This window comes from Pleuronectes platessa, chromosome 19, assembly GCF_947347685.1.
Source record: "Pleuronectes platessa chromosome 19, fPlePla1.1, whole genome shotgun sequence".
Lineage (NCBI taxonomy): Eukaryota > Metazoa > Chordata > Actinopteri > Pleuronectiformes > Pleuronectidae > Pleuronectes > Pleuronectes platessa.
The window spans coordinates 16,236,886-16,250,963 of record NC_070644.1 but is presented as its reverse complement, the minus strand read 5'-3'; the positions used below and the strand labels follow the sequence as shown (position 1 = coordinate 16,250,963).

The window sequence follows — 14,078 nt, the reverse complement described above, 5'->3', positions numbered from 1 at the left end:
CTCTCTCGTGCTCACTTCTTCCCGAATAAATTTGTGCGAGCACATCGAGATGAAAAAAGCTTGAAGCGGCGGCCGAACATCGTCTTTAGTTCTGCTTTTCGAGTCTTCACAGGAGAAGTGGACGTTCCAACACAACACGGCACTGAAGACACCGCTGAGAGAACGAGTGAGCACGGTGGCATCAAAGGCTTTTAGAGAAGGGAGCTCTCATTGTGGATTCAGAATGCTAATGCACAGGTGTTGGAAATCAGCTTTAATGCATTCAGACTGCATGTGTATGTATATATGTATATATACACAGGGGGACCAGAAGTCTGAGACCACTCTCCCATTCGTGGTAAACACTTTTGACCCCACTGTACGTGTGTGTGTGTGTGTGTGTGTGTGTGTGTGTGTGTGTGTGTGTGTGTGTGTGTGTGTGTGTGTGTGTGTGTGTTGTGTCAAACTGGGAGAGGATGATGAATGAAGATGAATGTGTTCAAAATGCAAGACGCTGGCCTGTAGATGGATAAGGACCCCAGGAGAAAGATTAGTTTCTTTCTTTATTTGGACTCGTACAACTTGATCAAACTTTTGAACCTAAACCCAGTCTCACCTGAACACAGGGACCTCCCTGTACAGGATTTCAAAGTGCTCAGCAGGTTCCTGGACTCGCTCCCTCTGAGCTACGATGTCAGGTTTAAATTAGCTGCTGGCTCCACAGAAAAAAAAAGTTTTATGTGGTGACTTTATGGGCGGTGTGTGAAAACAAGGGGGTGAGGTTGTGTCGACAGCGCAGATGTAATCAATCACTGGCTCACCTTCTTCCCAGGGAGCGACAACGGGAACTTCCTCCTGTCCTCGTGGACGCATTGGACATTTACACACCGCACACAGATGGGCACACACGTTGTTGGCTTTATTTACAACTTTGGTTTTATTTTCATTATTTATGGTCTTGACAATATTATTCAATTTAGTTTTTGGCCAATGTATTAACCACCATAGTATACTGTCTTGGCAGCTTAGATATATCATTAAAATTTACTATTTTATACAAAGAGGAAATCGTACATGTGATGCTGGATGTCAATAAGACCTCAATTTCACAAGTTTTTACTTTGCAAATACACATTTTGTCTTTTATGTTTATACCTTTCTTGAAAGAACAAACTGAACAACATTTTTTTATATAGAGATTGAACATCTAACCCACAACAATATAATTATAGATCTTGTATTAACACTGATAATAGCATTATGTTTCTCAAAGTAATTTATATTCCAAATCATCTTAGTCAGTGTAGGTGGAAGATAGAACAGAATAATATACCCTGGAAATAAAAAGCAGCTTTAAATTACACGCTGTGCACATCGCCTTTATTTTCTCTGGAGCTGTATCACCCACATCCACTGTTTTTATTTCCAGCTTCGAGCAGCGCCTCCATTTCCTTTGTGCATCGCCTTGTGGGGCCATATTTGTTATGCATATTGTCTGGTTCGCAGAAAAGCATATTTCATTTTATCACTGTTCCAGCATGGACACAACCTGCTTAGAATTGGTGTGCAGTGAAGGTTCTGAGCACAAAAAACAGATCCAGCATCCGTCTCCATTCTCTTTCATTCTCTCTTTCAAATAGCTTTGGCTGAGCTGTTTGTTGAAACCTGTATAATGAGTGAATGCTCATGTTTCTTGTCCTGTCAGGCTTCTCTCAGCCATGTTGGTGAGAACAGTGTGACCACTGATGAGACAAAGATGAGACCTTAGATTGAAATGACCATTTGCTTCATTCTAAATTCACTGGATTATTTTGAGGAGCATTTTACATAACCACAGAAAACTGTGTCACCGTTTTTGTTCTCTGTTGATTCAGTTTGTTTAAATCCTCTCACCACTCCCACTTGCCCCTGTCGTTCAGGAAGAGGTTGTTGTTATGGGTCACTTCCCCCTCTACACTTGCACTTCTCTGCAGGGATGGCAAAGACAAAGCATGAGATGGCAAATATCAACCGGCAGAGAGCTCACTAAAGCAGAGTCATTCAAGTTAATGGGATTTCCCCTGCCTTGTCAATAAAGGAGGGATGCCTGCCCATCGATCAGTTCACCTCTGATGAGCGCTGGTTAAAAACCTACTTACAACCCGCCGCCTCCCATTGGCCGTCAGATCGTGAGGGAGGAGGATGCTTTAGCGGAGCTGAGACGGATGAAGGGAAGAGGGGGAGAGAGAGAAACCAGACAAAAAGAGGGGCCTCGGGGGAGAAGGGGTTAGAAAGAAAAGAGGAGAAGAGCTCAGCGCTCAGGTTGCAGCTCAGATGCTTCCATCCGTCAGATCTTATAAGATCTAAAACCAATCAATGCTCTCCGCTGGGCTGCTTTGATTGACAGCAGCTTCACAGGCCCCAGATGGAGACGGGAGCTGCGGCTCTACCTTTTCATATACACATGGTGTGTGTCTCTGCTGGTGTGTGTGTGTGTCCTCATGCATCCACATCATTCTTTCAAATAATCTTGTATCTATTATTTTTAGATCTATACAGTCACCAGTACAGGCCTGAGAGTAATATTTCCCTCAACCAAGGAGGTTATGTTTTTGTCTTAATATTTAGCAGGATTATGCAAATAAACTACTTTCCATAAAGGTTAATTGGAAGGATGTGGGGTGGGTCACCAGGGGATTGTTGGTATACATCACACTGAGTGACGTTCCAGTTAGTCATCATATTTTAATCAGGAGACCTGTCAAGACAAGCTGTGATTGGCTCCAGCCTCGGGAGACCCTCACAGGATAAGTGGTATAGATAATATGGATGCATGAATTTTAATCAGGAGCCGGGTATGAACAAATAAATACGTATATATCTATATATATCATCTATCAGCAGCCGTCTGTGGCTCACAGACAGAAACCTACCATGTGTATGTGGCACAGACGTGAACGTGGGTTCTCGGAGGCTGAGACAGGATCAATATATTTTTAACCAGAGACATGATCTCCTATCTATCCATCACTGTCTTTTGCGTCTAGCTTGTTTGCTCAGACGTACACACACACACACACACACACACACACACACACACAACGTGTACAGACACTGAATCCACAGAGCGTAAACACCAACAGGTGTCTCGACCGTCTCAGCGGCTGTGGGATACTTGGAGTCATTGAAATGCCTGCGACGACCCTTGACCTCTGCGTCTGCTGTTTCCCTCTGCAGGACTGGCTGAGCAGGTTTGGCTACCTCCCGCCCCCCGACCCAGTGACTGGGCAGCTGCAGACCAAGGAGGCCCTGACCAAGGCCATCAAAGCCATGCAGAGGTTCGGAGGCCTGAAGGAGACCGGAGTCTTCGGTACGTGGGCTGTGTTTTGTTTATTTGTTTGGATGGAGGCAAAATGAATAAGGAATAATCAACCATAACCTCTGTCAGTGAATCAGCCACTTCTCTCCTCTCATTTTTATTTAGACCCAGCCACACTGGGTCTAATGAAAACACCCAGATGTTCTCTGCCAGATGTGTCTGAGGCCGAGGGGACGATGGGCCGCAGGAAACGAAGCCTGATTCCACAGAACAAATGGAATAAAATGCATCTCTCCTGGAGGTAGGAACCAATGAGACATAAGAAGAAGAATAAATCGGTCGACTTGATATTTTGTTTCGTACACTTTGTGCTTCAGCTCAGTTTGTTTGAGATTAGAGGATCCTAGTCTGTCTGCTCAGTCAGATTCAGTCCAATATGTCTCATCCATGAGGGGCCGCTTGCTCAAATCCAAGGTAATCCCAATTTTTCCCCTCCTTCTGTTCTTCCTTTGGTAGATGAGATTAGAGGATTCTTCCTTCGGCTGGAAGTCGGATCAATTCTGGCTCAATAATGTAAAAGTCGTGAGGTGATTGGAGAGAGACCTTGTATAAACAACTGATTCAAAAACACCTCCCATTCCAGATTCATGAAAACATCTATGAAAACATGAACCATCCAAAATAAGACATTTGTTTAAATGATAGAAAACTTGGCTCTGTGCCGAACTTCACTCAGTAGTAGAACATGGGGCATAATTGATAAAAGTTACATTAGTTGGAGGACTAAACCTCTAATTGTCTAGAAACTCTTACGAATGTCTTCCCATCGTGCGACAATGTGAGAAACCACAGTGTAGTCGTCAGAAAGCCGAGGAGGAGGCAGAGAAACATCCGGTGGTCTGGTCTGATTCAGACGGCACCGGCCCTGATTCAACAATGAGCTGCCATAAGCTGCGTGTGGGCCAGTGTTTGTGTGTGCGCTGAATACAAATGCGTTCATGAAATGTAGCAGAATATGCACATACGCACTCAGGTGTGTGTGTGTGTGCGTGTGTGTGTGTGTGTGTGTGTGTGTGTTCACTGCCTCCCTCCTGGTGGGCTTTAACTTTCTTTCTCCTCTTTGTGCTGCTGCCAGTCAGCCGCCGCGCTCCTGTCGGCTCCCTCCACTCTGGAATAAGACGGGCTTGTCTTCGGTCCAGTGAAGCACTGTTGTATTCGCAGCACTCCGATTTGTAGAACAGTGCACGGGAGCAGTTGTGGATTATGTTCTAGCTTCAGATCCGGTGAGATTTCCATACAGAGCAGATTTTTCAGGGTAAAAGCGCCATAACAAAAAAAAAACACTCATTTCCTGCAGAGGTTGGCCTCCGCTGTAAATCTCCTGTGTGCTTTCTGTTTCTGTCTTCAGTTGATGTTCTACCGCTCGCACAGCGATTCCCTCCCGCCTGGTTCGGGAAAAAATCATTTTATTATCCCATATTTCACGGTATCTCGGCTTCATTAGATTATATGGGCCAGTAACAAGGCTGACAGAATGGAGATAATGCGTGGAGCCGCTAATGAATCAGATGCAATGTGACAGGCATATTAAATGTTAGTGTGCTAATCCGACGGGAAGATCCAAATATTTATATCGCGGAAACACACATTTTGCGTAAATACATCAATTCTAATTATTCTGTTCAGCAGCCAAAACAAAACAGTCATCAAGGGACTGTCATGTTCCGATCATAGTCAGGTTTTATGAGTCTCAGGGCTCAGTGCATCATGGGAGTTGGGCCATTGCATCATCCGAAATCCCAAAAAGAAATAACCTCACCTCGCGCTCTCTGCTTCCTGCTCACACACGTGTTAATCATATCATTACATGCAGAGCGGGTGGGGTGGTCACTTATTCCATAGAAGGAAGAAAAGATACGGAACCAGACTGGACTTCCAAGTAGTTTAATAATTTTGTTCCCACAGTCGAACTATAAAATGATTTCATGATGATGTGTGGGAGAGTTTGTGGTAAAAGGCTGAGCCCTAAATCCTAGTTTAACTCCATCCTACCTTTTCACTTGTTCTGTTAAACACACAAACACACACTGCACCGCACTCAGCCTGTCTGTAAGTGTGTTACAGACACTAACAGCCCAGTTGTGTAACACCCCAGTGTTTGCTCATTATCTCATATTGTTAGCCCATTATCACAGCAGACAGCCCGGACTCATTAGCAGCCCGACTGACAACTCAAACTGATCGCTGTGGCGCTCAGTGGAGGAGGGGAAAGAATAACGATAATGGTGAAGAAAGAAAGTTAACGCGCAGGAAGGAGATTGCATCTTTTCCTCTGTGCGTCGGTTTGATCTAATAAAGCAGGTGAGTTTTACACGGAATCACCAACTCTCATCCGTCTCTTTAGGCCCGTACCGTTTCCTCTAATGACATAAATGCAGCGAGAATGAGAAATGCACGAGTTGTAATGATCCATGGAAACAGGTCTTCATTGGCATCATACTCTCTAAATTTAGTTTTCATTGTATTAACATTTAAGCTCCAGTGTTTCTTGAGACCTTCACGGTGAAGCAATCGGCGAGCTCTGCGAAACCCACTGAGGGTTTGGTGAAAACAGCAGATCTGCATTTAAAGTGGAAGGTGCTTGCTATTAAGAGCATCGAGTAAAACCACAGTCATAACCCAGCAGCGGGGGTCCATCAGAGTCTAATTATAGCCATAGTTCATAGCTGTTGGCAAGCGTTTAGAAATTCCGCTGCTGAATCCGAGGTATTGTGAGGTTTAGTCGTAGAAGAAGCTCCAGGACAATAAGAAGTTATCACACAGAGCTGCTCACAGGCGTGGCAATTTGTTTTTATTCTCTTACTCCTTTGGCCCATGTGGAATAATGGGACATGTATAGTGCTGAGTCTTTATCGGGTTCAAAGCCAGTTGCTTTTTATAAACTGAGAAAAGCAGGTTTTAGTTGAATTTATCTGATTTCCAGGCGTTTGCTCTTTTCAGACCACAGACCAGATTTGCTTCATCTGCAGGGAAACAGAAATATCATCGTTCATGATAGAGAGTTCCACAGCTCCATCACCCTCAATTAAAAAAAAATGGCGTGGGAATAAAATTGTTAAGGAGACAGGAACTGCTCTTATTATTTATAATTGCATTTTCCCAAAATACATTCTCGTTAACAAGCCGGGGTAATCACATTAGCGGCTGACTCTCTTTGAATGGGCTATTTACTCCTTGTCAGGGAATCGTATATCAATCACAGATCCATGATTGCATCTGAATCTCAGAGACGTTCAGCCACACAGTTTATTGACGGTCACTGAGTTCAACTCCTCTTTGCCATTTGAAGTCACCAACCTGTGAAATTGCTTAGTGGGACCTTGAGGCCCTTTTATTTACTGTTAACTTATTACAACCAATCATTATTATTTATTTATGAATTCAACTCACCATCTCAACATCGGTAAAGATCTTTTCACACTAAGTTTGTCCTCAACACTAAGTCCGATTTTACTTTTTTTTAAAGTTGGCAGTTAATGATAAAATGGAATTGAGCAGAGATAATGATTTTTGTGGTTGTCTCACTTCTGGAAAAAAGAAAAACATTGGTTGCATCCAACCCTGAGAAGCCGTGACTGAGTCTGTTTGTAGGATGTCAGCTGTCCACGTCTATAAGCTACTCGCTCTTAGAACTCACGTTTAAAGGAAAGAAGACAAACTCTCTGTGATCCAGTTGATCCCCGATCAGCTTAAACAACTCTCTGCAACACCTTTGATGGCTGTTCCACGGACGGGAGTTTAATGCGTTAAGGCGATGGACACACTGTGAGGTCGTATTTATTTACAAGTGAGTTTAAATTTGCTCGTGCGAAGACCACAAGTGTCCAAATTAACTGAGGATGAGTGAAGAGGAAGATGCAGACAGAGACTTGTTGACAGAGGGGAGACTCATGCTGCTTAATTCAGTGTCTTTCACCCAAAGCCCCACTGACATGACGTGCATGCTTCTGTGTGTGTGTGTGTGTGTGTTCAAGGGAAGCATGAGGAGGTTTTGATAATTCACAGCATGAGTGTCTGTCAGCAAAATATTTTTCAAATATGTGAGTGTGTTTTCGCATACGAGCATATGAATCACCATCGGCATATGAGCTTTCATTTTGCAGGGTAATCAGCTTATGTCTACAGAGGGTAGCGGAGCACAGGAGGTGAATATTATTTGTGCATGAGTGTGTGTGTGTGTGTGTGTGTGTGTGTGTTGTGTGTGTGAGTGCGTTTCCGTGCACCCGCACTTTTAGCACCGTTTTCGATGTCAGCTCATGTCTCTGTGGAGCAGCAGAGCCACGGGAGGTAAGAGCCTGCTGGGGAGCTGAAGGCAGGGGGGGGGGGGGGGGCAGCAAGAGTCTCCGAGTTCTCTTGATCTCTTTCTCTCCCTCTCTCCATCCCTCTCTCCTCACCTCTCTAATAATGTATCATCACTCAGATCCTTCATGGGGAAAAGCTCTGTGAGGAGTATGTGGGGGAACTTAAAAGCCAAACAGGTAAAATGTAATTGCAATTTGTGTATGTGTGTGTGTGAGTGTGTCTTTCCACATCCGATTAAGCTCATACACAACTTGCATGCATGCCAACACATACACAAAAGCCCAGTGTGCTCTTAGTCATTCATCAAACGAGGGAGGTAATTGTGTCATGAAATTAAATAGGTCGAGAAAATGAAGTCCCTCTTAATCATCCCTCCGTCCGCACAACTAATTTAAAAGTCGTTTGAATCTTCGGTTGCAGTTTCCCTCCAGCTACAAAACAAAAAAATAGGTTCCAGTCCGGTTTCCTGCTTGTTCCCTCGACTCTGCTCTGTCATCGCAGGTGAAATAGTGACCTGAAATATGACTTTGAAATGAAATTGCTCCTTGAGCAGAAATGAAAAACCTTTTATTGCCCGAGAGGATGTTTGATTCACTGTAACTGTGGCAGATGTGTTGTGGAAACACGGTGTCCATGAATCAGGCCAAACAAAAAGTGGGAAACAACTCCGGTTGGCAAAGTGAGATAGTCGTGGTTTATGATGCAAAAAAATATAAACACTCTGAATCAAAATCAAAAGTTTGGATTACATCTTCAGCCTTGAAGGTTTCTCTCATTTCTCCTGTGAATTATATGTATTTACAATTATTCTATGTCAAATGTAGACATTCATTGCTGATCTGGGAACTTGTGAGCACTTGGAGATACAGAAAGTTATGGTGTGGAGGTTGCATGAAACACAACCAGCTCTTTAGACCTGCAACAAAAGACATTCACTTTTTTAAATAAAGTATATTATATACTCCATACACAGTATACATCCCTAACCATAGTATTTTCACTGTGTAACCCTACCCATAATTTAGTCATAGTAGTTTCCCATGAACATTACCTCTACCTAATATAGATTTATACTATATGACCCATGACTTATTCCCCTTCACCAGTCCCAGTTTTCTCCTCCCTACATTTAAAGTTTTGCAGTTATAATTAGAATTTCCAAGACAATATATTCGATTTATTATCTTTTGCTTAAAAGCATTCAATTGTAATTAAAGACGGACGCCCTGGATCTAGTCTCTCTGACCTTCCCACCTGATGGAGCTCATCTGGGCTTCATGCAGCCTGACGAGGCTCTAAACCACACCCTCCATGATCATTGCTTTGGTTTGTGTATTTTTAGCTTTTACAGGTGACCTTAAGCTGAAGGCGACTTTGGGTTTAAAAGTAAAGTCTCTGCTTGTTGCCAGGTCTCCCACATACACTTGCGTATCATCAGTATAAAGGCGCAAGCTTTCGCTCTTGTCTCTCTCTCTCTCTCTCTCTCTCTCTCTTTCTCTCTCTCTCTCTCTCTCTCGCACTTCTTTCCTGCTTCACGAGTCTGCAAGAGAAGACATTTTTAAAAAGCTTTTGTAACGAGGAGCACATTTTTTGGGTGGGGGTGGATAAGGAAAAGGACACTTCAGACATCACTGTGATCACTCATCTCTGAGTGTAGTAGCCTGGAGAAAAGCTGGAACTGAAGGAAACTTGTGATTCTTATGCGGTTGTGTGATTCTGCAGTTAGAGGCGTGGAAGACGGAGCCATAGGGAGCTGTCAGAAATATTTCTGAAATAGCAAAGTGTCTGTGCTTCTGCCTGCTAGCCCCTCTTGTCTCACCCTCCCTCATGCTACGCCTCTGTTCTCCGACAGGTTTTATCTCCCTTTCCCTGCGTCATTATCGACTCATTGCCTGCGTCTTTTCATTCATTCTCTCCCCGGTTATTTCTTCGGGCGATTGGACACGTGCACCGAGTTCCTCCGAAGTGAAATAGCTGGTGTCACCGTGCCGCGCGGCCTCGCTCGGCTGAATTACAACTGGGGCTGTTTGTAGAGGGTGAGCATTAACTTTCAAACCTCTGGGAGCTGGGAGCTGTCAGGGTCGGCACCAGTCCACAGAGCCAACATCGGTGATGAGAAACCGGGACTGAAGTGAGATAATCCCTCTGTACTCCCTTTTCAACAAGCTGATGGCACCTCACACTCTTTGGTCTTTTGCTGTGTTCATTTATCCCCCCCAAAAAAACTGAGGGTGAGGCTCCAGTCAGAGGAATGAGTCACCAGTTCTCAGCGGGGAGTCCTTAATCAGAAAGATTTCAAGTTTGATTTGAAAGAAATGTCATGTACAAATAGTTTGCTTGACAGAAACTTGGCTGGAGGAGGTGGGAACCACAGAGGGCTTTTGTGTTGGGAGTGACAGGGCTTTAGTCTCTGAAGTTATTTGTGACCTGAATGTTGAGCATGATTTGTGCAGACCAAGTTTGACGTCCCGTAGCTGGAGCAGCTTGTCTAAACCAATCAAAAATAATAAGGCTTTTGTGATGTTAATGTTGCAGAGGGAGATTTTCATATGCAGCATGAAGGGGGAATGCAGTGGTTCCCAAAACGAAGGGTCGGGATCTCCTGTGGGGTCACGAGATGCAGGGAAGGGTAATGAGTCATATTCATATTTTAGCAATAATTGTTCCAAAAAATTAATAAATAGTATTTAAATTAAATATAAGATATGCAAATAAAAAAAATTCTCATTACCTCAGTCAAAAAAATTATGTTTTCCTCAGAGTTTCTTTCTTAGTTAGCAGGATTTACGCAAAAAAGTACTCAACCAATTTCCCTTAATTGCGACATGTGCACGTAGTTGTTAACTAGCTTGATTCAATATCCTTTGGGATTATCTGGGTTTTGAATCTCCGTTATTTTGGATGCTACGAGCTAAAAAGTCTGGGAAATTCTCCCTTTAATTAACCAGCTTCAGATTTAACACCCAAGTCAGTTTGCTCCCCTGTAATGTCCTTTGTTCCAGGATGAGAACCACTGGGTTTAGAGGATTCTAGTATTCAAATAGAATCTCACATAGTTTGTGATATATTCAGATATTTTCTACCAGAAGTTGATTATGATTATTTTTGGGTGTTTTAATTGGAAATAAGAAAAAACCGTGTGGCATCCCTTGAGTGGGAGAGAAGTCATTCATAATCTAGGACTTACTGAAAAGTCACCTCCCACCCCCCCCCCCCCCCCCCCCCCCAGAGACTTCACGCTCCATTTGCCGTTTCACCCAGTTTTCAAGTGTTTGTTTCCTTTTTCATCAAAATGAGCTGCACAGGTTGTTTACAGGTTGTCACGAGACTTGAGAGCGATGTCAATAAACCCTGTAGTGTAGTAATGTGATGGATGCTCCCAGAACAACCTTGAACACATACGTTTATTCATTATATACAATAACACATAAGTATGTTGGTGGAAGAAGGTCATCAGAAAATAGGCATTTCCCTGTATTATCAGTTTTTAATGTAAAGCAACAATCAATAATATATCTGTTCCGATGTTTTGTTCACCTGATATTTTAGTTTTAAGAGGAAGCCCACTGATTTCTATCAGGTTGTGAGCTCGATGTGGAGGTGAGGCGAGGCGGCACTCTCCAGGCTCGGAGCCCTGCTTTGCTACAGATGAACACTGATTGAATTTCCAATCCTGCAATGGTCAAATTGCTTCTTGTTTTTTGACAAATTTCTCTCGCGAGGAGAAAGTAGTCAAGTGCATCACAGAGGAGGAGGAGGAGGAAATGGAAGAAGGGTAAAAAGAACAGGAAAAAGCAGGGGGAGATTTAGATGGAGAGTGGGTGGACAAAGTTAGCACGACGCCGGCCTGATCTCCGGTTCCCTCTTGTCTCCTGTCGAGAGAAATAGCTTGAGAGATGTTGAAATGATGCGAGGACGGGAGAAAATTAAACAAGAAGGTATGAAAAAGGAAAAGAAAGTGAAAAAGTGATTTGATGAGTTGTTTTCCGGGGAGCTGACGCAGTAATCTCTTCCAATTCCTGTTGTGGCCTCGACTTATCAGTCCAGTGAGCGGCAGGAGCAGCAAAGCATGAAATACAAAAACAGATTCACATGAAATATGCAAACAGTAACTTTGGTTTGTTCATGCAGGTCTGTCCCGGTGGCAAATTTGATCTCTATGCCTTTGTGCTTCAATGCAACTCAGAGCTCAGCGTCCTGCCAATACCAACCTCTCCTGAGCTTAGCCAATCATTCTTCTTCTCCTTTCTCGTCTCTTCCCCGTTTCCATGTTCATCTTGGATGTGTCCCCCTTGTACTTGGCCGACTCCTCCTCTTCTCTTATCTTCTCCCACAGATTTCAACTCTCTTGACCTTTCCCTTCACTTTGCCAGCAGCTCTCTTCTCTTGTTTACACGTTTTTCTTTCCTGTCTCCTGTCGTCTCTCTCCGTGTCCTCCTCCCGTCTTCTCTGTGCTTCTTGAACGTAATATATCCCGTCTCTCTCCCTCTCTCCTCTCAGAGTGAGGACCTTCCCTAAGGATTCAGCCGGACTGGGCAGGGACACCGTTCGAGCCCTGATGTACTACGCCTTGAAAGTCTGGAGCGACATCGCGCCGCTCAACTTCCACGAGGTGGCCGGCAGCGACGCGGACATTCAGATCGACTTCACCAAGGCCGACCACGACGATGGGTATCCGTTTGACGGGCCGGGCGGCACCGTGGCACACGCGTTCTTCCCCGGGGAGAGGTTCACCGCCGGGGACACGCACTTTGACGACGACGAGGCGTGGACCTTCAGATCGCCAGGTGAGGCACATTGCTATCAGACCAAGAAAACCAGTTGAGTGAGTGTGAACAAATCTAAAGCATCAATTTGGTGTCACCAGCACAGACTGATATAAAACTGATTTCCACTGACAATGTGTTTACTTCCTCAAAGGAAAATATATATGTGTGTGATTCAGATAATTGTGTACATGCTGACTTCCTGAAATATCTACAAAACAGTGGAAATTGATGGAAGAGCTGCAAAACTCTGGAACATTGTTTTCAAAGCAAAGCTGCTGCTGAGTGTTTGTGATAGAGGCTACAGCCTGAACCATATATATATAAGCTGTTGATCAAAAATGCTGGTTGAAAGAAGAAGAGATCGATCAATCAATATTCTTTATTTTATGAGCCAATAGTTTTATGCATTGAGAATGAAACCCCATGAACCTTTAATGTGCAGGCTGAGGTCTCAGTTGTACAGATCTCATAACCTTGTCTAATAAACCTTAACTATGTTTTTAATAAACTATTTTTATTAAGTCTGTCTTTATTATAGTTCTGGGCACACCGGCTGTGTTTGGCTCATTCTCAGTGTAACACAATCACCCCGTGGGTTGTGGCTAATTGATCCTGCTCGATCTGGCCAAATTTCTTTCATCAAACAGTTTTCAATGAGCCTGATTACCCGCAGAGGGAAATCAGCGAGTTAGAAAAGAGGACAGGACGACCGCGGCTCTAAGTGGAATTCAATCAGCTCTGCCAATCGCAGTTCATATTGGAAATATCTGTCATTCTCGTCTCGACAAAACACAACACAGGCTGCTTTTGGACTCACATTCACTGGTTCATTAAACCACTTGTTCGTGCTTTCACTCCCTCACAATGTGAAATCCATCCCCTCTGCAGAGGTCATTATTCACTCGCCTCCTCTCTGCACTTTAGCTGAACTGTGCATCTCCTTGAATGAACAATTGTGAAATCCAGAGCTTTTACTGTGTGAAAATGAAATTATAAGCGGCACAACAGGACAGTTTTTTCCCAAAACGAGTCCAAATGGTGACATTTTGGTTCTCTGAAGCTCCGCCGTCCTGTCACTTAGCGTCAACCTCATTTTCTCCAGACCCTCATTTAAAAAAACAAAAGAAGGAGGGAGGTGGCGAGCGGGAAAGGGCAGGAGGAGCGGTGCAAGTCCACTCATCCGGTTGAAATGAGCCGATGGAAGGATCTGGTCACGCTGATTGGATCGTCAGGCAGAGGCTGCTTCAGTCGCGGTCAACCGGATGACAGCATAAATCATTCGCTTTCTCCGACTTGCTTTCTTTATTCGTCCCTTCATGCGGATGACTTGACTTTAAATGGCATCCCTCACTCCTCTGCTCGGCATCTCCATTCATCCCCTTCTTTTTGAACGATGGCTGGACAGAAGAGGAGACGGGACACGGTGATGAGAGCGGTAGAGGTTGATGTGAGAAATGTTGAAAGTAAAACATTTCTCAAAAGTCAAAAATAAAAGAGGAAGTTGAGCATGAAAGTTCATAGTTGACCCTGGAAACAGCTCTATGACCCCTCTTAACTGAAGTTCAGAGGCGTTGAAGCACGGTAGGGAAGTCAGGTAATATCCTGGGGCCCCCAAGCTGAGGAGGGGGGGGGGGGGGGGCCTGAGAACAGGTGATTGCACTTGGCCACAG

The 14,078-nt window shown here is 44.0% G+C and overlaps 1 protein-coding gene across 1 annotated transcript in view; it reads left to right on the top strand.

The window, feature by feature from the left end:
* LOC128424921 (matrix metalloproteinase-17-like) overlaps positions 1 to 14,078 on the top strand; it is a 50,912-nt gene that overhangs the window by 16,650 nt on the left and 20,184 nt on the right. Inside the window, exons 2-4 of the mRNA XM_053411367.1 lie at positions 3,196 to 3,328; positions 3,443 to 3,578; positions 12,140 to 12,426. Of these exons, the coding sequence (XP_053267342.1) occupies positions 3,196 to 3,328; positions 3,443 to 3,578; positions 12,140 to 12,426 (556 nt within the window). The remainder of the gene's footprint in view (positions 1 to 3,195; positions 3,329 to 3,442; positions 3,579 to 12,139; positions 12,427 to 14,078) is intronic.